The sequence below is a fragment of the Euprymna scolopes genome, chromosome 36, assembly GCF_053919585.1.
Source record: "Euprymna scolopes isolate OS-2025 chromosome 36, ASM5391958v1, whole genome shotgun sequence".
NCBI lineage: Eukaryota > Metazoa > Mollusca > Cephalopoda > Sepiida > Sepiolidae > Euprymna > Euprymna scolopes.
Window position 1 is genome coordinate 79,312,756 of NC_136517.1, and position 23,370 is coordinate 79,336,125.

Genomic DNA, 23,370 nt, shown 5'->3' on the forward strand with positions numbered 1-23,370 from the left:
CAAGTAAATATTTTCAAAGGCAAGATGAATTACTTTTCTACCTAATGGGATAATTTTTAGTGTTTTTATTGGGTTTGTACTACTGTACATATAGATTCGAAAAAGTTGTCAAAAAATAAATGTATAACAAATATTATCAACGGCAAGATACGTTACTTTATTACCAAAATGGATAATTTTTTTAGTTTTTTTTAATGTAAAATGTTTATTCGGCTCGAAAAACACAGCGTTTACAGTTATATTTGAAAATTACAAATGGCAGCAGACACTGTGTTAAACACATTAAGTTTGGGAAAATGAGTTAAAACTGAAAAAACTATACAAAATACTGTAAAAAACCACCGAACACATGTCTGACTATGTCACGGTAACATATATTGAGTGAGTTCCTGACAGTATTTTGTATTGTTTTTTTAGTTTTAACTCATTTTCCCAAACTTAACGTGTCCAACACAGTCTGCCACCATTTGTATCTTTCAAATATACCGATAAACACTACATGTTTTCAGACCGATTAAACATTTTACACTAAAAAAAAAAACACATAAATCTTATCCAGTTAGGTAGAAAAGTAACTTATCTTTCCTTTGATAACATTTATTTGTTGCATTTATTTTTCGACGACTTTTTCGTTTCTGTGTTTAGTAATTAATACAAACCCGTTTTATTTACTGTAACGTTTAGTCGGCTGGAAAAACAGTGTTTCTCAGTGTATTTGAAAAATACAAATGATGGCGGACACTGTTGATGATGTTAAGTTTGGGAAAATGATTTAAAACTAAAAAACTATATCAAAATACTATCAGAAATCCACCGAATATGTCAGCCTATGTCACGATAACATATAATCAGTGGGTGTCTGACACTGTTTTGTATAGTTTTTTAGCTTTTAACTGATTTTCCCAAACTTAACGTATTCAACAGAGTCCGCGACCATTCGTCTTTTTCAAATACACCGATAAACACTGAGTTTTTCGAGCCGATTAAACATTTTACATTAAATAAAAACATTAAAAGATTATCCAGTTAGGTAGAAATGTAATTTACCTTAATTTTGCTTTCATTTATTCGTTTTTTGGACAACTTCTTGAAATCTGTGTAAAGTAACCCTCCCCTCATCCCCTACCCAAATATTAATTAAAAACTCACATTTTTTGAATACATTTAAAAAAAAAAAAAACTTTATTTAGCATTTCAGTGTTTTAGTAACGTTCGGCTTAATCCACTGAACATTGGTCGAGCCCAAGCAATGATTGGCGGTAACTCCCGAGAATCCAGATTCAATTCTGCAAGAGGACCATTTTTTTTTTTCGCCTTTTCTTTTTAATTTTTGAGTGGATTGCTTTACTAAGAATATAAGAAACGTGCATCTTCTCTTTTTATTAGAATTTTCCATTACATAAAATTGAGCCACAGCAACGCGTGGCAGGGTACAGCTGTTATATATATATATATATATATATATATATATATATATATATATATATATATATATATATATATATATATGAATTTTTTAAACAGAAATCTGCTTTAAATTCCAGATTTTATATATATATATATATATATATATATATATATATATATATATGTAATCTAGAATATATATATAATATAAAGCTGAATGTGTGTGTGTGTGTGTGTGAGTGTGTGTGTGTGTGTGGTCACGAATAGGCTCCTATATGGTTGACTATTTTAAAAAAACTGAAAACATATAATGATAGAAAATGTATCGAGACACAGGAATGAGTATGTTTGATCTGGCAGAACGGTGGTTCATAAAAATCGTGGGGTCTGCGTTCGCGCCTGGTTCATAAAGTATGGAAATAAAAAATTTAAAAATTAAAAAAAACGTTTACAAGTTTTTTTGATATAGATGTACATAAGAATACTTTGATAAGTATGTTTTAACTTAAATAGGGATGGTATAATAAAATTGTGGGGTCTGCGTTTGCGCCTGGCCTCCATAGAATGGAAATAGGCACAAACTTTAATAAAGACTTTTCATATCTATCTGCGTAAGTATACTTCAATAATTATATTTCAGATTGAACAAATATGGAATAATAAAATTATGGGGGTGTTCGTTCGCACCTGATATCCATAGAATGGAAATATGTCACAAAGTTTAACAAGGTTTTTTAATATAGATCCACAGAATATTGTGATACGTGTTTCAGTGTGAACAGGTATGTTAAAATAAATTATGGGGTTTATCTATTTTATTTTTACTGTCATCATATTTTACTTTGGTTTTGATACCCCCAAATTCGAAGCTATCTCTTTACGACCCTTCCTTTTCATAACTTATCATACTTTCATAAATCAGAGTTCATTTTCTGTCAGCTGTTTTTGAAACCAGTCAACGACGGGTACTTTTGCTAGTGTATATATATATATATATATATATATATATATATATATATATATATATATATATATAGTGAGAGAGAGAGAGAGAAATAAAAAAGGAACAAACCATATTATCTGTTCATCAACGTTTCGTCTTTATTTCGAGACTTCCTCTGGATGAATGGGATTAAGAAACAAAAAATAATAGTACAAAATATTTGAAAATGTTTCACGTGAAAAGTGTGACGCTGTTCTTTTCCATATTTCTCATCATATATATATATATATATATACATATATATATATATATATATATATATATATATATATATATATGCAATCTAGAATATCTATATATATATAATCTAGATTCTAGATTATATATATAATCTATATATATATATTTATATATATATATACATATAATCTAGATATATATATAATCTCTCCCCCCCTCTCTCTCTCTCTCTCTCTCTATATATATATATATATATATATATATATATATATATATATATATATATATATATATTCTAGATTATATATATATAATCTAGAATTTGAAGCAGTACATTACATTTTAGAAACGATAAAAAATAAAAATATTAAAAAACATAAAAATATTGTTTTTTTTTTGTTTTTTTTTACAAAGGCATCACCACATTATCAAGGCCCAGAGGCCACTCAAGGATAAGGGTTAAAGAGTGTACAGTAGAAGTTGGTCAATATAGTAATCATTAGTAATCAAAATTTGGTAAATTTAATAACTTATATGGAGCGGCTCATCAAGAACTTATTTACCTTGAACTCAACCATATTGTAGTCAGCCGGAAAGCAGGAAAACGGAAGACAATTCCACAGGCGTGCATTTCTAAGAAATAAGATTTGTTCATGGAATCTACGTTTAGGTTTAGGCACAGATAAAGAGTGGGGGAAATTATTGATAGTGTTTACAGCTAGACGAGTGTTTCTTGTGAAAGTTTGGCGAGGGGGGACCATAGATTGAAGCTCAGTTGAACACTTTCCATGAAAATAACGATACATCAGAGACAAACTCGCAACATCTCTTCTGTGAGATAGAGGTTGTAAGGAGGAGAAAAGGACATCTCCTACGAGGCTACGAAGTCTATTTTGAACTCTATCAAGGCAGGACAAGTCCTTTCTAGCAGCTCCTGCCCAGATGTGGCAACAGTATTCCATCCTTGGACGTACCTGGCTCTTATATAGATAGAGAATAACATCAGCAGTGAGATATCTACTGGATCGATAGAAAGATCCCACCATTTTTCCAGCGGCCTTGGCAACAGATTTGATATACGTGTTCCATTTAAGATCAGGAGTAATGGTCAAGCCCAGAAGCTTGTCAAAACTTGAGGCCTCCTGAAGACGAGAGCCATTCATTTCAATTGATGACAAATGTGGATTAAAATGTTGATGATGTAAAGAGAGAAGCTTGGTTTTAGATGCATTAAAAGTAACCAGCCACTCCTTTCCCCATTGTACTACATGCTCAAGATCAGAGGAGAGAGAATTGGAGAGTACTTGCTCGTTTACTGTCTTAGATGTGGTACCATAAATGGTAGTGTCGTCAGCATAAATGTCTACAAATGATGTAAGGATATGATTTGGAAGATCATTAATGTAGATCAGGAAAAGAGTTGGGCCCAGGATGGATCCCTGAGGGACACCGGCATTAATACTGTGAGCTACGTCCAAATAAAATATGGGCGATTTTAAACGATCTCCGATAAAAAGACGGTACTTTACCCTAGTTATCGTTTAAATAAAATCAACAAGAAATCTAGAATTTGAAGCTTTAATTGAAACGGAAACAATATGCCGATGTCACATTATGTAAAACATGATTTTTGTAGGTGGCATTGTGTTATCTTGACGATTTATTGTAGTGAAGAGTTTGCAATTTTTCAAATGGTGGTTGTGATGTTTTACGTATGATAATTCACCCATATCCTTCATCCTAATTGTCGAGTGGCTTTAGGTCTTAATAAGTGGCCACTCTTTAGTAAATAAAATGTATTTTATTCACAGCGTTCAGGTTGGTAGATTTGCGAGTTTAATGCAACTCCCACTCCACTCTTCCCTTCCTCCACCGTCTACTCGATCGATTTGCTGTCTTTCCGATTATTTTCAGTAGTGGACAACGGAATAACGCTTAAGCCATTGTTGTTGTTGTTATTGTTGTTGTTGTTGTTGTTGTTGTTAGCAGCATCCCCCATTCATTTCGTATGAATGAGATGATTTCCTCGAAATCTTTCTAGTTAGAATTCATTGTAACATGGCATCGGGTATTTACAGAATGGACAACGTCACCGTTGCTAATATCGTTAAGTGAGAATGTTTCTGTGCGACGACCTGGATTCAAACCTGATATGCAGTTTGTCGATCAGAATCTTTAACTACTAAGCCATCGGTAACACCCTGATGATTTTTTATGATGATGATGATGATGATGATGATGATGATGATGATTGATTAATTATTGATGATGATGATCATGATCATGATCATGATGATGATGATGATGATCAGGATGGATTATTTATTGTTGATGATGATGGTGATGACCATCATCATCATCATCATCATGGATCTAAATGAATCGAACGAGAAAATGCCGAAATCGTATACTTTCGATTCACGTATTTTTCACAGATTTGGTGCATATTGTGTTACTGAAGAATCTCAGGTGATCCACCCCACCGCCCGGAGATACTGAGGTCAACAGATCAAACCGGTTGCTCGAAGTTCTTTGAAGGTCATCATTTGCCGGAATTGGGTGTCGGTTTCAGATCTGTTGAGTTATGGAACGGTTAGGCATTATTGTTTGCCGTGGATTGTCCACATACACATTGGCAAAAAGAAAATAAAAAACGACCAGAAGCTGTCGGATCCTGATGATGACGCCAGAATCCAAAGTTTTGAGCGGCATAGCAATGACACTATCCGTTGCCGCAGTTCTGCAGCGTCGCGGAAAAGTTAGACATTAGAACAGTTGATGATGATGATGATGATGATGATGATGATGATGATTTTTCTGTAATTTGCGTCGTTGTCTCTCATACAACTCTTATGCAGATTGTCCACATACACATTGGCAAAAAAACAAAAAACAAAAAAAAACGACCATACAAACGACCATTTTAAATACTAGGTTCTTGTTGATCCACTTGAGGAGTTCATGGGGTCAGCGCCCAGCGGTCATTGTTTTCTCCCCCGCCTACCAAACATTATTTTAACTGACCAACTGACCTAGTCTCATAACATTCTCACAGTCTTTCAAGTGTATATTTTATATTTTACACAAGCTACGGTTACTCAACGTTGCCAGGGAATTATATATATATATATATATATATATATATATATATATATATATATATATATATTCAAGCAAATATTATTAAATGCAACGGAGACATTTTGCTTTATGGTTCTTTTTTTAATTTTTCGATTTTCCGTATAATCTTTTTATATCGAAATCAAAAACATTAATAAAAGTTCCATAATCATCTTCAGGTGTTAAAAATTCGAGTATTAAAATTAGCAGGTTACTGGACACCGTTAACAAAGTCCTCGTTGAAAGCAAACAATTATACAACATGAAAATAATATTAAAAAATTAAAAATTCTTGAAGCGTCCTATATTAGAACCCTTAAACCGACTATAAATGATATCGCATTCGAGAAAAGCAGTAACGTTCACAAATGTCTTGCTTAGTTCGTAGTGGACGGACTTTTTTAACAGTGTCCACGAACTTGCTGATTTTAATACTCGAATTTTTAATCGACCTATATTTTTGATCGACTTTTCATCGACTCTATATATTTTAACTTATCGCCGTTTACTGTATATTTTAGTTTTCACTTTTGATTCGCACTTTTACTTCAACACCTGAAGATGATTCGTGGACGAATCGAAAGCGTTTGTTAAAGCAATAATTATGGAACTTTTATTAATATTTTTGATTTCGATGCACACGCACACACACACATACACACACACACGTATATATATATATATATATATATATGTATATGTATATATATATATATATAGTCATCCAGATACAGTACTGTTTCGCTGTTTCACAGCTCATCAGTGCGGCTAGACAGGCAACTACCTCAAGCCAGGATTGAAACCCGGCTGCCTGTACGACACTCAAGGCTCTTAACCACTACGTTATCGGCGGCTTCTCTGTGAGTCATGAGTTTAACGATGTTTTGACATCATCAGAAATACCTAAGCTCAATTTGTGGTGAGAGTGAGAGAGAAAGACTAAGTGTTGGCCCCAGAAAGAGCCTTTTTTTATTCTAATACTTTGCACTGAAATGGTTTTCTTTTTAAGATATGTATTCGTACATGGGCGTCTGTATTAGTTTGAGTGACTTTGTAGCTGGTGGTCGTGGTCGTGGTGGTGGTCGTGGTTGTGGTGATGATGATGATGATGATGATGATGATGATGATGATGATGATGATGATGATGATGATGATGATGATGATGTGGTTGGTGGTGTTTGTAGTAGTTATTCGGGCCAAATATATTTCCCAGGGAAATTCTAAAAAAAAAAAAAAAAAAATGAAAGAAAAGAGAAATTTAAAAAAAAAAACAGAAAAAAAAGGAAAACTGTTCTTGCTGTTTATATATCAAGATGAAAAACAATTATGAAAAAAAATAGATATCGTCCATAGTTGATATTCTAGTTCTTAACATATGCGAAAAAAAAAAGCGAAATAGAGAGAGAGAGAGAGAGAGAGAGAGAGAGAGAGAGAGAGAAAGAAAAAGAGTCAAAACTTGTGATACGTATCAAAATATCACCATCTTAAGTTTCCCCTAAAAAAATGTGTGGTCATGTGCAGAAGACTACACAAGAGTATATAACAAGTTTATTGAAAAAAAAAATTAATAAAAACGAATAAAGAAAAGTTATGGTCAGATAAAAGTTATAATGATAATTATGCTGCTGGTGATGATGATGGCGATAGTATGTTGATCGTAATTGTTATGATGATGGTTGACATGTTTAAATTAAAAGCGGAAACCAAATGACCATGTTTTATATTTTCCTTAATTTTCCAATTTTGCCACTCGCATAAAAATTACCTAACTACGTTTTTAAAGCGATGGCCTCTTTTCTCCACTTGAGCAGTTCACAGGGTCAGTGGTCAATCTCCTTCTCCACCCACCAAACATTATTTCTAACTGACCAACTGACCCAGACTCATATCAATCTGAAAATCTTCTAAGTGTATCTTTTGTATACGCACTATATACGTGTCTATCCGATGTTGCCCGGAAGCCGTTTTTGCTATTAATAACTAACCTAACTCATGGTCGTATCAGGATCTTGCTGCAGTTTACGGTAAGAAGCTATAAAAATTGCTAGAAAAAACAACACAAACAGTGGTAGACGATAAATTAATTAACAAATTATTGTTGTTTGTATTTTTTTAATGGAAAAATATCACCGGTGTTCGTTATAAAAGCCAATCCTACAAACGTGTTTTAAAACAAGCAGTTGCTTCGCAATAAAAATTTAGCTTTGGTTAAACAGACGTGAAAAAAAGTAAGCTTTCGTGATCAAGTGTGTTTTTGCATGGATAATGCGAAAGCTTTTACACTTTTACAATAAATCCACCAGGCAGAACAAAAGAGCCTGTTTATTTTATTTTGTACTGACTTAGAACCTAACACAACACCACGTCGGCATTCTTCGGCAGTTTACGGTAAGCAGACGGAAAAATTGTCGGGGAAAAAACTTAAACTTTAACAAAAGATTAGACTTACCGTACTTAAAAATGTTAATTTTCTTTTTCCAGAAAAAGGCATGTCGAAAATGCATTTTTGCAACAAACGTTTCAAAGAAATATATTGTTTATTTTATTCAGGCGAAAACATAGAAATACTATTGAAGAAAAACCAAATATGTAAACCGTTTTTTCTTTTACTAGAAAATTTTCAATTTATTGAAACAACTATGATCGAAAACTTTTTCAAGAATAGTATCATATATATATATATATATATATATATATATATATATATATATATATATATATATATATATATATAGTAAGTCGGACAATATGCATGGCAATCAAGCTACACAGAATTGTTCGTGTTTTATCCACGTAAGGATTCGTCAGTCTATTGCATGTAAACGATGTTACTGCTAGTTTTTATACATTCCCGAAGTGCAGAGTTTACTAGTAAGCTAATCCGATATTTTTTTATTCAGATACCCATTCACAAGTAATAGTCGCGCGTTTATCAAAATCTTTTATTCAACCATTTCTTTGTTCGTTTTTGAGGAAATGGATCCGCCCTTTTCTTTGTATAAGAAATCGACCTAGTTTTAACCTGACTTTTTTTTCGCTGACATTTTAGTTTATACTTGCTAATTTATTTATTTATTTATTTATTATTGTTAGCGTTGTTATACTTAATAATGATCTATTTTTGTATGTATACATTTGCTATTTAACTTCTGCGGTTTAATAAATTTTGGGGTTCTTTAAAATATATGATAGCTAATTTCTCATTCAAACATAGTCTACATAGATCGTCTATCTTCCTCCGTGTGCTAATAATCCGTACTATTTTTTCCTTGACAATCGACAGGCGTCCACTTTCCTTTAATTTCAAGTAGTAGTTCGCTAATAGAGTTTTTTATTTGGCTTTTTGTTGTTTTTTAATGTGATTATGTGATCGTGATATCTGCTTTAGAAATCCAGGGAAGTTCTCCCTACGTAATATTTTTTTGTTATTCGGGGTTTCTCAAGCGAATATTGTTGCCTGGTAAACGATGCTTTGGGTTGGGCATTTATTTTGTGATGGCATAAGTTGCGTATCGTTAGCTTTTTAAAATTTTTATTAGGGTTTGAGTTATTACTATTCCTGATAATAATATTTTTGTCATTTCTGTTATTTTTATTGTTGTTGTTGTTGTGTTATTATTTTTTACCCTTCTTTCTACTTTTAGATTATTTCATTATGTCCTTTAATTATCATGTATATCTCTCTATTCGTGGACTGGTTTCTTCTGTGGAAAGCAATCATTTATTAAGTCGCTTGACGAGGAGTTCTTGCTTTAATCGATCATTTGCCCGAAACATTAGCATGTCCAGTATCTCCGACCATGTAAATTTATTCATATTAATAAAAATACACCTTGCTATTTTTGTATTGAGTACTATTAATAACCTCGTTAAATCATAAGTTACCACTTTTGAAACCTTTTAACTTATATATATATATATATATATATATATATATATATATATATATATTTAAAGTGATGGTTGTGTAGTTCCAACGAGAGAAAAAATGTATATTTAAAAGAGTGTAGCCATCAACAATTGTGGGTTTTTTTTAAAGGTTTTCATCATATTTTTATTTTTATTTTTATTTTATTTTTATTTTAATATTTTAATATTTTAATAATATTTTAAAATAAAAATATGATGAAAACCTTTAAAAAAAACCCACAATTGTTGATGGCTACACTCTTTTAAATATATATATATATATATATATGAGAACAAAGATTTATTAAAATACGTTAAAACACTTTAAGAAGAGTTAACAACAAATTTAATTTTAAAAAACTTGACACAAATTTAGTGCGAGGAGTTTCGAAAGAAATACTTTCTTTCTCATCAGAGGGTAGTAGTTAGCAAAATGCGGAATCGGATTTTGCTTGCAAAGTATTTAAAGAAACTAAAAGTAAGCCATAGAGCTTACTTGGTAAACGTTTTAAATAAATAGTGAAGCAGAGAGAATGGGCAAAAAGGAAAAATAATTTCACGTGAATGGATGATCTCGAGAAGAGTAGAATATCCAATAACGGTAAAATCCCCCCCCAAAAAAAATGTTAAAAGTTCGGTATCCAGGAGTAAAAATCCAAAGGAATCGCGTCATCCAAAAGGCAAAATTCCGTGAAATAATTTACAAATGGGTACAAAGAAAAAAAGGAGTGAGTTCAAAATATTATTATAAAAAGATAAATTGTGCGTAGAATGAAGAAATGGAGAGATTTTTTTATTTATTTTTTTTACATAGGCATCACCACATTATCAAGGCCCAGAGGCCACTCAAGGATAAGGGTTAAAGAGTGTACAGTAGAAATTGGACAATATAGTAATCATTAGTAATGAACATTTGGTAAATTTGATAACTTATATGGAACGGCTCATCAAGAACTTATTTACTTTAGGCTTGAACACAACCATATTGTAGTCAGCCGGAAAGCAGGAAAACGGAAGACAATTCCACAGGCATGCAGTTCTAAGAAAGAAGCTTAGTTCATGGAATCTACGTTTAGGTTTAGGCACAGATAAAGAGTGGGGGAATTATTGATAGTGTTTACAGCTAGACGAGTGTTTCTTGTGAAAGTTTGGCGAGGGGGGACCATAGATTGAAGCTCAGTCGAACACTTTCCATGAAAATAACGATACATCAGAGACAAACTCGCAACATCTCTTCTGTGAGATAGAGGTTGCAAAGAGGAGAAAAGGACATCTCCTACGAGGCTACGAAGTCTATTTTGAACTCTATCAAGGCAGGACATGTCCTTTCTAGCAGCTCCTGCCCAGATGTGGCAACAGTATTCCATCCTCGGACGTACCTGGCTCTTATATCTCTTTATATATAGCGTCTTGAAATTTCTTGAATATTCTCTATCTATAAGATAGAGAATATTCAAGAAATTTCAAGACGCTTCTGCCGAGGCCGCATTTCTAAATTAAATTGCGTGGGTATCCATAGTCTGTCAAAGACTGAAAAAGCCTCGTTTATATGTATATATATATATATATATATATATATATATATATATATATATATATATGGGTAGTTTTTTTTATATCCGTTAGAAGCGCTGAGTGAAATTTGAAGAATAAAACATGTATAAATACATTTGAAGCCAAAACTGCAACGCGAAATTTTTTATGAATAAACGGGCGTTTATTTTTAAAGAAATATATTTCGGAGTAAGACTCCTTTGTCAATCTTTTTTTCCTCTTCTTCCTCGACATAATGTAGTGCGAGGTAGTTCGATGAAGAGTCCACGAACTATCTACCGTATGAATGAGATGATTTCCTCGAAATCTTTCTAGTTAGAATTCATTGTAACATGGCATCGGGTATTTACAGAATGGACAACGTCACTGTTGCTAATATCGTTAAGTGAGAATGTTTCTGTGCGACGACCTGGATTCAAACCTGATATGCAGTTTGTCGATCAGAATCTTTAACTACTAAGCCATCGGTAACACCCTGATGATTATAGATGATGATGATGATGATGATGATGATGATGATGATTGACGACGGTGATAATTATGATGATTATGATGGATGCTGATAATGGATGCTGCTGCTGATGATGATAATGCATCATGATTATGACAAGTGATGATCATGATGATTGATGATCATGATGGATTATTGATGATGATGATGATGATGATGATAATGATGATTGATTAATTATTGATGATGATGATCATCATCATTATCATGATGATGATGATGATGATCAGGAAGGATTATTTATTGTTGATGATGATGGTGATGACCATCATCATCATCATCATCATGGATCTAAATGAATCGAACGAGAAAATGCCGAAATCGTATACTTTCGATTCACGTATTTTTCACAGATTTGGTGCATATTGTGTTACTGAAGAATCTCAGGTGATCCACCCCACCGCCCGGAGATACTGAGGTCAACAGGTCAAACCGGTTGCTCGAAGTTTTTTGAAGGTCATCATTTGCCGGAATTGGGTGTCGGTTTCAGATCTGTTGAGTTATGGAACGGTTAGACATTATTGTTTGCCGTGGATTGTCCACAAACACATTGGCAAAAAGAAAAAAAAAACGACCAGAAGCTGTCGGATCCTGATGATGACGCCAGAATCCAAAGTTTTGAGCGGCATAGCAATGACACCATCCGTTGCCGCAGTTCTGCAGCGTCGCGGAAAAGTTAGACATTAGAACAGTTGATGATGATGATGATGATGATTTTTCTGTAATTTGCGTCGTTGTCTCTCATACAACTCTGATGCAGATTGTCCACATACACATTGGCAAAAAAAAAAAAAAAAAAAAAAAAACGACCATACAAACGACCATTTTAAATACTAGGTTCTTGTTGATCCACTTGAGGAGTTCATGGGGTCAGCGCCCAGCGGTCATTGTTTTCTCCCCCGCCTACCAAACATTATTTTAACTGACCAACTGACCTAGTCTCATAACATTCTCACAGTCTTTCAAGTGTATATTTTATATTTTACACAAGCTACGGTTACTCAACGTTGCCAGGGAATTATATATATATATATATATATATATATATATATATATATATATATATATATATATATATATATATATATATATATATATATATTCAAGCAAATATTATTAAATGCAACGGAGACATTTTGCTTTATGGTTCTTTTTTTAATTTTTCGATTTTCCGTATAATCTTTTTATATCGAAATCAAAAACATTAATAAAAGTTCCATAATCATCTTCAGGTGTTAAAAATTCGAGTATTAAAATTAGCAGGTTACTGGACACCGTTAACAAAGTCCTCGTTGAAAGCAAACAATTATACAACATGAAAATAATATTAAAAAATTAAAAATTCTTGAAGCGTCCTATATTAGAACCCTTAAACCGACTATAAATGATATCGCCTTCGAGAAAAGCAGTAACGTTCACAAATGTCTTGCTTAGTTCGTAGTGGACGGACTTTTTTAACAGTGTCCACGAACTTGCTGATTTTAATACTCGAATTTTTAATCGACCTATATTTTTGATCGACTTTTCATCGACTCTATATATTTTAACTTATCGCCGTTTACTGTATATTTTAGTTTTCACTTTTGATTTTCATTTTCGCGCCTTCGCACTTTTACTTCAACACCTGAAGATGATTCGTGGACGAATCGAAAGCGTTTGTTAAAGCAATAATTATGGAACTTTTATTAATATTTTTGATTTCGATGCACACGCACACACACACATACACACACACACGTATATATATATATATATATATATATATATGTATATATATATATATATATATATATATAGTCATCCAGATACAGTACTGTTTCGCTGTTTCACAGCTCATCAGTGCGGCTAGACAGGCAACTACCTCAAGCCAGGATTGAAACCCGGCTGCCTGTACGACACTCAAGGCTCTTAACCACTACGTTATCGGCGGCTTCTCTGTGAGTCATGAGTTTAACGATGTTTTGACATCATCAGAAATACCTAAGCTCAATTTGTGGTGAGAGTGAGAGAGAAAGACTAAGTGTTGGCCCCAGAAAGAGCCTTTTTTTATTCTAATACTTTGCACTGAAATGGTTTTCTTTTTAAGATATGTATTCGTACATGGGCGTCTGTATTAGTTTGAGTGACTTTGTAGCTGGTGGTCGTGGTCGTGGTGGTGGTCGTGGTTGTGATGATGATGATGATGATGATGATGATGATGATGATGATGATGATGATGTGGTTGGTGGTGTTTGTAGTAGTGATTCGGGCCAAATATATTTCCCAGGGAAATTCTAAAAAAAAAAAAAAAATGAAAGAAAAGAGAAATTTAAAAAAAAAAACAGAAAAAAAAGGAAAACTGTTCTTGCTGTTTATATATCAAGATGAAAAACAATTATGAAAAAAAATAGATATCGTCCATAGTTGATATTCTAGTTCTTAACATATGCGAAAAAAAAGCGAAATAGAGAGAGAGAGAGAGAGAGAGAGAGAGAGAGAGAAAGAAAAAGAGTCAAAACTTGTGATACGTATCAAAATATCACCATCTTAAGTTTCCCCTAAAAAAATGTGTAGTCATGTGCAGAAGACTACACAAGAGTATATAACAAGTTTATTGAAAAAAAAAATTAATAAAAACGAATAAAGAAAAGTTATGGTCAGATAAAAGTTATAATGATAATTATGCTGCTGGTGATGATGATGGCGATAGTATGTTGATCGTAATTGTTATGATGATGGTTGACATGTTTAAATTAAAAGCGGAAACCAAATGATCATGTTTTATATTTTCCTTAATTTTCCAATTTTGCCACTCGCATAAAAATTACCTAACTACGTTTTTAAAGCGATGGCCTCTTTTCTCCACTTGAGCAGTTCACAGGGTCAGTGGTCAATCTCCTTCTCCACCCACCAAACATTATTTCTAACTGACCAACTGACCTAGACTCATATCAATCTGAAAATCTTCTAAGTGTATCTTTTGTATACGCACTATATACGTGTCTATCCGATGTTGCCCGGAAGCCGTTTTTGCTATTAATAACTAACCTAACTCATGTTCGTATCAGGATCTTGCTGCAGTTTACGGTAAGAAGCTATAAAAATTGCTAGAAAAAACAACATAAACAGTGGTAGACGATAAATTAATTAACAAATTATTGTTGTTTGTATTTTTTAATGGAAAAATATCACCGGTGTTCGTTATAAAAGCCAATCCTACAAACGTGTTTTAAAACAAGCAGTTGCTTCGCAATAAAAATTTAGCTTTGGTTAAACAGACGTGAAAAAAAGTAAGCTTTCGTGATCAAGTGTGTTTTTGCATGGATAATTCGAAAGCTTTTACACTTTTACAATAAATCCACCAGGCAGAACAAAAGAGCCTGTTTATTTTATTTTGTACTGACTTAGAACCTAACACAACACCACGTCGGCATTCTTCGGCAGTTTACGGTAAGCAGACGGAAAAATTGTCGGGGAAAAAACTTAAACTTTAACAAAAGATTAGACTTACCGTACTTAAAAATGTTAATTTTCTTTTTCCAGAAAAAGGCATGTCGAAAATGCATTTTTGCAACAAACGTTTCAAAGAAATATATTGTTTATTTTATTCAGGCGAAAACATAGAAATACTATTGAAGAAAAACCAAATATGTAAACCGTTTTTTCTTTTACTAGAAAATTTTCAATTTATTGAAACAACTATGATCGAAAACTTTTTCAAGAATAGTATCATATATATATATATATATATATATATATATATATATAGTAAGTCGGACAATATGCATGGCAATCAAGCTACACAGAATTGTTCGTGTTTTATCCACGTAAGGATTCGTCAGTCTATTGCATGTAAACGATGTTACTGCTAGTTTTTATACATTCCCGAAGTGCAGAGTTTACTAGTAAGCTAATCCGATATTTTTTTATTCAGATACCCATTCACAAGTAATAGTCGCGCGTTTATCAAAATCTTTAATTCAACCATTTCTTTGTTCGTTTTTGAGGAAATGGATCCGCCCTTTTCTTTGTATAAGAAATCGACCTAGTTTTAACCTGACTTTTTTTCGCTGACATTTTAGTTTATACTTGCTAATTTATTTATTTATTTATTTATTTATTTATTTATTATTGTTAGCGTTGTTATAATGATCTATTTTTGTATGTATACATTTGCTATTTAACTTCTGCGGTTTAATAAATTTTGGGGTTCTTTAAAATATATGATAGCTAATTTCTCATTCAAACATAGTCTACATAGATCGTCTATCTTCCTCCGTGTGCTAATAATCCGCACTATTTTTTCCTTGACTATCGACAGGCGTCCACTTTCCTTTAATTCCAAGTAGTAGTTCGCTAATAGAGTTTTTTATTTGGCTTTTTGTTGTTTTTTAATGTGATTATGTGATCGTGATATCTGCTTTAGAAATCCAGGGAAGTTCTCCCTACGTAATATTTTTTTGTTATTCGGGGTTTCTCAAGCGAATATTGTTGCCTGGTAAACGATGTTTTTGGTTGGGCATTTATTTTGTGATGGCATCAGTTGCGTATCGTTAGCTTTTTAAAATTTTTATTAGGGTTTGAGTTATTACTATTTCCGATAATAATATTTTTGTCATTTCTGTTATTTTTATTGTTGTTGTTGTGTTATTATTTTTTTACCCTTCTTTCTACTTTAAATTATTTCATTATGTCCTTTAATTATCATGTATATCTCTCTATTCGTGGACTGGTTTCTTCTGTGGAAAGCAATCATTTATTAAGTCGCTTGACGAGGAGTTCTTGCTTTAATCGATCATTTGCCCGAAACATTAGCATGTCCAGTATCTCCGACCATGTAAATTTATTCATATTAATAAAAATATATCTTGCTATTTTTGTATTGAGTACTATTAATAACCTCGTTTAATTCATAAGTTACCGCTTTTGAAACCTTTTAACTTATATATATATATATATATATATATATATATATATATATATATATATGTGTGTGTGTGTGTGTGTGTGTGTGTATGAGAACAAAGATTTATTAAAATACGTTAAAACACTTTAAGAAGAGTTAAAAACAAATTTAATTTTCAAAAACTGGACACAAATTTAGTGGATTGTCCTCAATGCGAGGAGTTTCGAAAGAAATACTTTCTTTCTCATCAGAGGGTAGTAGTTAGCAAAATGCGGAATCGGATTTTGCTTGCAAAGTATTTAAAGAAACTAAAAGTAAGCCATAGAGCTTACTTGGTAAACGTTTTAAATAAATAGTGAAGCAGAGAGAATGGGCAAAAAGGAAAAATAATTTCACGTGAATGGATGATCTCGAGAAGAGTAGAATATCCAATAACGGTAAAATCCAAAAAAAAAAAAAAAAATGTTAAAAGTTCGGTATCCAGGAGTAAAAATCCAAAGGAATCGCGTCATCCAAAAGGCAAAATTCCGTGAAATAATTTACAAATGGGTACAAAGAAAAAAAGGAGTGAGTTCAAAATATTATTATAAAAAGATAAATTGTGCGTAGAATGAAGAAATGGAGAGATTTTTTTATTTATTTTTTTTACATAGGCATCACCACATTATCAAGGCCCAGAGGCCACTCAAGGATAAGGGTTAAAGAGTGTACAGTAGAAATTGGACAATATAGTAATCATTAGTAATGAAAATTTGGTAAATATATTATATGGAACGGCTCATCAAGAACTTATTTACTTTAGACTTGAACACAACCATATTGTAGTCAGCCGGAAAGCAGAAAAACGGAAGACAATTCCACAGGCATGCAGTTCTAAGAAAGAAGCTTAGTTCATGGAATCTACGTTTAGGTTTAGGCACAGATAAAGAGTGGGGGGAATTATTGATAGTGTTTACAGCTAGACGAGTGTTTCTTGTGAAAGTTTGGCGAGGGGGGACCATAGATTGAAGCTCAGTCGAACACTTTCCATGAAAATAACGATACATCAGAGACAAACTCGCAACATCTCTTCTGTGAGATAGAGGTTGCAAGGAGGAGAAAAGGACATCTCCTACGAGGCTACGAAGTCTATTTTGAACTCTATCAAGGCAGGACAAGTCCTTTCTAGCAGCTCTTGCCCAGATGTGGCAACAATATTCCATCCTTGGACGTACCTGGCTCTTATATCTCTTTATATATAGCGTCTTGAAATTTCTTGATTATTCTCTATCTATAAGATAGAGAATATTCAAGAAATTTCAAGACGCTTCTGCCGAGGCCGCATTTCTAAATTAAATTGCGTGGGTATCCATAGTCTGTCAAAGACTGAAAAAGCCTCGTTTATATATATATATATATATATATATATATATATATATATATATATATATATATATATATATATATATATATATATATGGGTAGTTTTTTTTTATATCCGTTAGAAGCGCTGAGTGAAATTTGAAGAATAAAACATGTATAAATACATTTGAAGCCAAAACTGCAACGCGAAATTTTTTATGAATAAACGGGCGTTTATTTTTAAAGAAATATATTTCGGAGTAAGACTCCTTTGTCAATCTTTTTTTCATCTTCTTCCTCGACATAATGTCGAGGAAGAAGAGGAAAAAAAAAAGATTGACAAAGGAGTCCTATTCTGAAATATATTTCTTTAAAAATAAACACCCGTTTATTTATTAAAAAATTTCGCGTTGCAGTTTTGGCTTTAAATGTATTTATACATGTTTTATATATATATATATATATATATATATATATATATATATATATATATATATATATATATATATATATATCTGTTACACACCTATATTTGAATTTTAACGGACATATTCCGAGAAAGATTATTAATTGCGTTCATATCTTTTAAAAACATATTAACGACTATACGACGTTATCAAAATATATCCCCCAGCGTCCTTTTCGTTTCTGAAATTGAACAGCGTCACACTTCGCACATGAACCATTTTCACATATTTGTACTGGGGGTCTTGTTTCTTAATCTCATTCATCCAGAGGAAGTCTCGAAATAAAGACGAAAAGTTGATGGAACCATAACAGTTTGTTCCTTTATATATATATATATATATATATATATATATATATATATATATATATATTAGAATTTAATATATCAGAATGTAATAGATGATATAATTATTTACATAGTCAAGCAAGGCCGCAGCTCACACAAGCCATGAAAGCCAACAAACCGAAAGTTCAAGTGTTCAACTGATGAGCTCTCGTTTGGGCTTATCAGCTGAACTTATCCGAACTCGTGATTCGAAACTGAATCCCTTACAGGCAAAACGAGTACTTTGTCACTTAGGCAACCCCGCCATACGCAAGAACATCTATTAACTAACACAGACCACGCAAACAGTGATAGTTATAGACTTTCTTGTCCGCTGCGCAGTTTCACAGGTGGCAGAATACGCGCCTCGCATGCAAGAGATTCGGGTTTTCAAATCCCGAGATCGGGTGTTTTACTGATGAGCATAAATGAGGGTGAAACTCGAAGCTTAGACTTCTGATTTGTTGGATTTCATGGCTCCTCTGAGCTGCGACGTTAATTATCCGTATAAATAATTATATATATGAGTACTTCATTCAATCATATATATATATATACATATATATATATATATATATATATATATATATATATACGAAGATATAATTTTATGCGAAATTTTGCAGTATTTACTTCAACAGTAGAGCTAAGTAGTAAATTATGCCATGTATATTTCTATAACTTAATATATATATATATATATATATATATATATATATATATATATATATATATGAATATGTTGAATTTGAAAACTAGTGGCTACACATATGCAAATATGTTTCAGTGACCACTCTGCTAGGGAAACATATTCGCATATGTATAGCCGCTAATTTTCAAATTCAACATATTCATATTGCTCTGTCTAAACATTGAGCCCTCTTTGGTTGACCCATTTTGGTTTTGTTTTTGTTTAAATAACTAAACAATAATACCAATAATATATACATATATATATATATATATATATATATAATTATTTACTATAATAATTATTAAATACCTACAGACACTGGTGTTTCATCTGTTCAGGAATCATCAGTGCAGATTAACACCTGTCGATAGATTCGAACCTAGTGACAGAAGCCATCTATGGCTTCATTAGCAAGGATCTAATCCATTCGGCTACCGTTAACCGCGAGAAATGTTTTTGAATTTCAAACATTTATTTTTTAAATTCTTTTTAACATCTGTCAGAGTGATCTAATCATTATATGATGATCTTATCAAATCCAAATTAATTTAGTACTTTCTGTAGATGATACTCCTCTTTACTCGACTTCGTTGTTGTCTTCATTTTTATTGTTTCGCCTTATATTATCTTAAATTTCTATAAACTAGTTTTCCTCTACATTTTTCAATTCAGTGATATTGCTTCAAAACTGGAAGGCGTGTTGATATATAAACAACCTATTTCGCAATTATTTGATTCCTAAAGCTTATAGCATCCTTGCTTTTTTAAATAATAATTTTTTTTATTTTTTTTTCTTTGCAGTAATCTGACGTGCTGTTTTGTCGCCATTTAAAGATGAAAAGGAGCCACACTCTCCTGGCCACAGCCGTCATCTACGTCATCACGTCAATCGCCCTCCTTTCGTACCTAAAGAAGATCCCTATACGAATGAAAATTGTGGAAACGACCATAAACAATGAAGCGTCCGGACAGTTCATCTCCTACCACGATGCAACCCTACCCGTGGGCGGATTCACCTTCATGCCTATTGCTAACACGACGTCGCTTTGTCGGGGTTACGCCCATGACAGTGCGACCGGTCGCAACTACACGAGGCCCAAGGTGTTTCTCACCATATTTACCACGTGGGACAGCAACGACCGGAAGGACCAGCTACACGCGAACACACTCCGGAACTGGCAGTTGCTTAAGGGCGACGTCCGCGTGATCGTCTTTATCAATGAAAGCTTCAGCCATTTTCCGCTCTGTACGTGTCCCGATTGTGAGCTGTGGCCCGTCCCTGCGGTCGCCGCATCGGGAGTCCCCGTTTTGAAATACATGTTCATGTATGTAATTCAGAACGTCAATAGCACGTATTACTCGTACGTGAACTCGGACATCGTGTTTAACGGCAACCTCGTACGGACGTTACAAGTAATCGAGGAAAGAGTTAATTTAGAGGCCCGGCCAGTGTTTGTGGTCGGTCGACGAACCAATGTGATGAACCTTACGGCCGTTGAGGCGAGCAATTCGGCAAATCTGGAACGTGCCGCACGCTCTCGAGGCAAACTCTTCCGAACGGACGCGCAGGATTACTTCATAACCACTCGGAATTACCCATGGGAAGGTATACCAAACTTAATAGTTGGCAGCCCCGGTTACGACAACTGGCTGGTGACGCATTCTTTAAAAGCGCGGTTTGTGGTCATTGATGTCACGGCCACGGTGCTGGCGGTGCACCAGACAACGAATATCGGCAACTACGAGGGGTTCCGTAAATCGTTTAAGAATTACAATGTCAAGCTGCTGGCGTCTAAGTATAACGACAGCAAAAGCGTGCTAGCCGGCCATACCATATGTACTGACCTTCAGACGAAGTTCCTTAAAGGGAAGGTCGTCTTATTGGAGCGGAGGTCAAATATCTGCAGAAGAATTCATAAAAAAATCATCGGAAGAAAACCTATAAAAACCCCGTGGAATTCATAACACAGGCTTATATAAAACGTAGATTGTTATTATTATTATTATTATTATTATTATTATTATTATTATTATTATTATTATTATTGTTGAAAATAAAATAAGGCACCCTAATTATTTTCCAGAAGAAACGTGATCTGGGGTTTGTAACCTTATGCTTCCCATAAACTTTAAATATGAAACAGAGAGGACATATATATATATATATATATATATATATATATATATATATATATATATATATATATATATATATGTATTAATAAATATATATATATATTAATAAATAAATATATATATATATTAATAAATAAATATATATATATTAATAAATATATATATATATATATTAATGAATATATATATATATTAATGAATATATATATATAGTTAATATATATTAATGAATATATATATATATATGTATATATATATAAAGAGAGAGAGATTAATGAATATATATATATACATATGTATATGTACATAATGAATATATATATGTGTGTGTGTGTGTGTGTGTGTGTGTGTGTGTGTGTGTGTGTGTGTGTGTGTGTGTGTGTGTGTGTGTGTGCACTAGTCGGACGCCCGGCGTCACACAGATGTAAAATACACTTAATCCTTTGTTTGCGACGTTCAAAGTTAAAGAGAAAAATCCTTTGCTTTAGCAGGATCATCTCCGATCTAGATTGAATCCATGGGTATATTTTAAATGTGCTCAAGTAAGTCGAAAAATGCTCTCTCCGTTGGACAGTAAGCTACATTGAAGTTTGGAAAAAATTATTTTCTTCCTTAATGAATAGAACGCATTATATAACATATTTATTATTACAATAGTCAGTTCCCTATCGATTATTACATTGTACCCAGTATGCAGAAGTGATTTCAAATATATATATATATATATATATATATATATATATATATATATATATATATATATATGATATTTAAAATCACTTCTGTATATTGGGTACAATATATGAATCGCTATATATATATATATATATATATATATATATATATATATATATATATATATATATGAATAAAAAAGAATACGAAAAGTATAAAAGCTTATAACTTTTCTTTATTTTATATATAAATTGTGTGCCACGAGCTAGAATCGAAACCAAAACATGTAGCTCTCCAGCCTTAGACGTCATCGTTTAAGCTATCGTACAAAGACAGACAGACAGACAGACAGAAAATGTCACTTTCATATATACATATAAACCCACAGTCCACGTAAGACGCAATCATTTTACCTCCTCGAGCCGCTGTTCGACCTTGAGTCTCAGCAGAGATGCACTTTGAAGAAAATGGAGACGAACAGACAGAGACATAGTGAGTTAGGTCCATATACACATTAAATTCTACCAATATATAATGGTGATTTTAAAAGTATATATATATATATATATATATATATATATATATATATATATATATATATATATATATATATATATATATATAATAAATTCCACAGCCAAACAACACAAGAGCCATGACAGTCAAAGAACCGGAATTCCAAGACTATATATATATATATATATATATATATATATATATAAATATATATATATATATATATATAGTGCCCTCAGCGAGAATTGAAACCATAAGGCGCTCTTTACCTTTTCAACTATCCTCAGATAGATAAGAAAAAAAAATGAACCGACTACGAGTACTGCGTATAATGTGCGAATGTTTTTATGGCAGTATTCATGTCAATAACTCTTGTTAGTTGGCGGATCCAGATGTTTGTCTTTCTGTCTTGTAGAGTGATGCCTAACATTATCCTCTCCATCTTTCTTTGTGCCACTGCCAAGATTTCACTTTGGCGAGTTGTTAGCGCCCGTGTTTCCCTACACTAGATCATCACAGGCAGTATATATTTATTGGAGATCTTCCCTTTCATTGACATACTTGCTTTTCGGCTTCTCATGATATCCTCCATTTTCCCAAAAGCTACATATACCAATGCTGTCCTTCTCAGGGAGGAGATTTCCAT

General features: G+C 32.7%; 1 protein-coding gene across 1 annotated transcript in view; it reads left to right on the forward strand.

The window, feature by feature from the left end:
* Positions 1 to 21,441, forward strand: part of LOC145260624 (uncharacterized) — a 143,324-nt gene extending 121,883 nt beyond the window's left edge. The window contains exon 2 of the mRNA XM_080118937.1: positions 20,199 to 21,441. Coding sequence (XP_079975063.1) covers positions 20,232 to 21,362 — 1,131 coding nt within the window. The 5' untranslated portion in view covers positions 20,199 to 20,231 and the 3' untranslated portion in view covers positions 21,363 to 21,441. The remainder of the gene's footprint in view (positions 1 to 20,198) is intronic.
* The last annotated feature ends 1,929 nt before the right edge of the window (positions 21,442 to 23,370 follow it).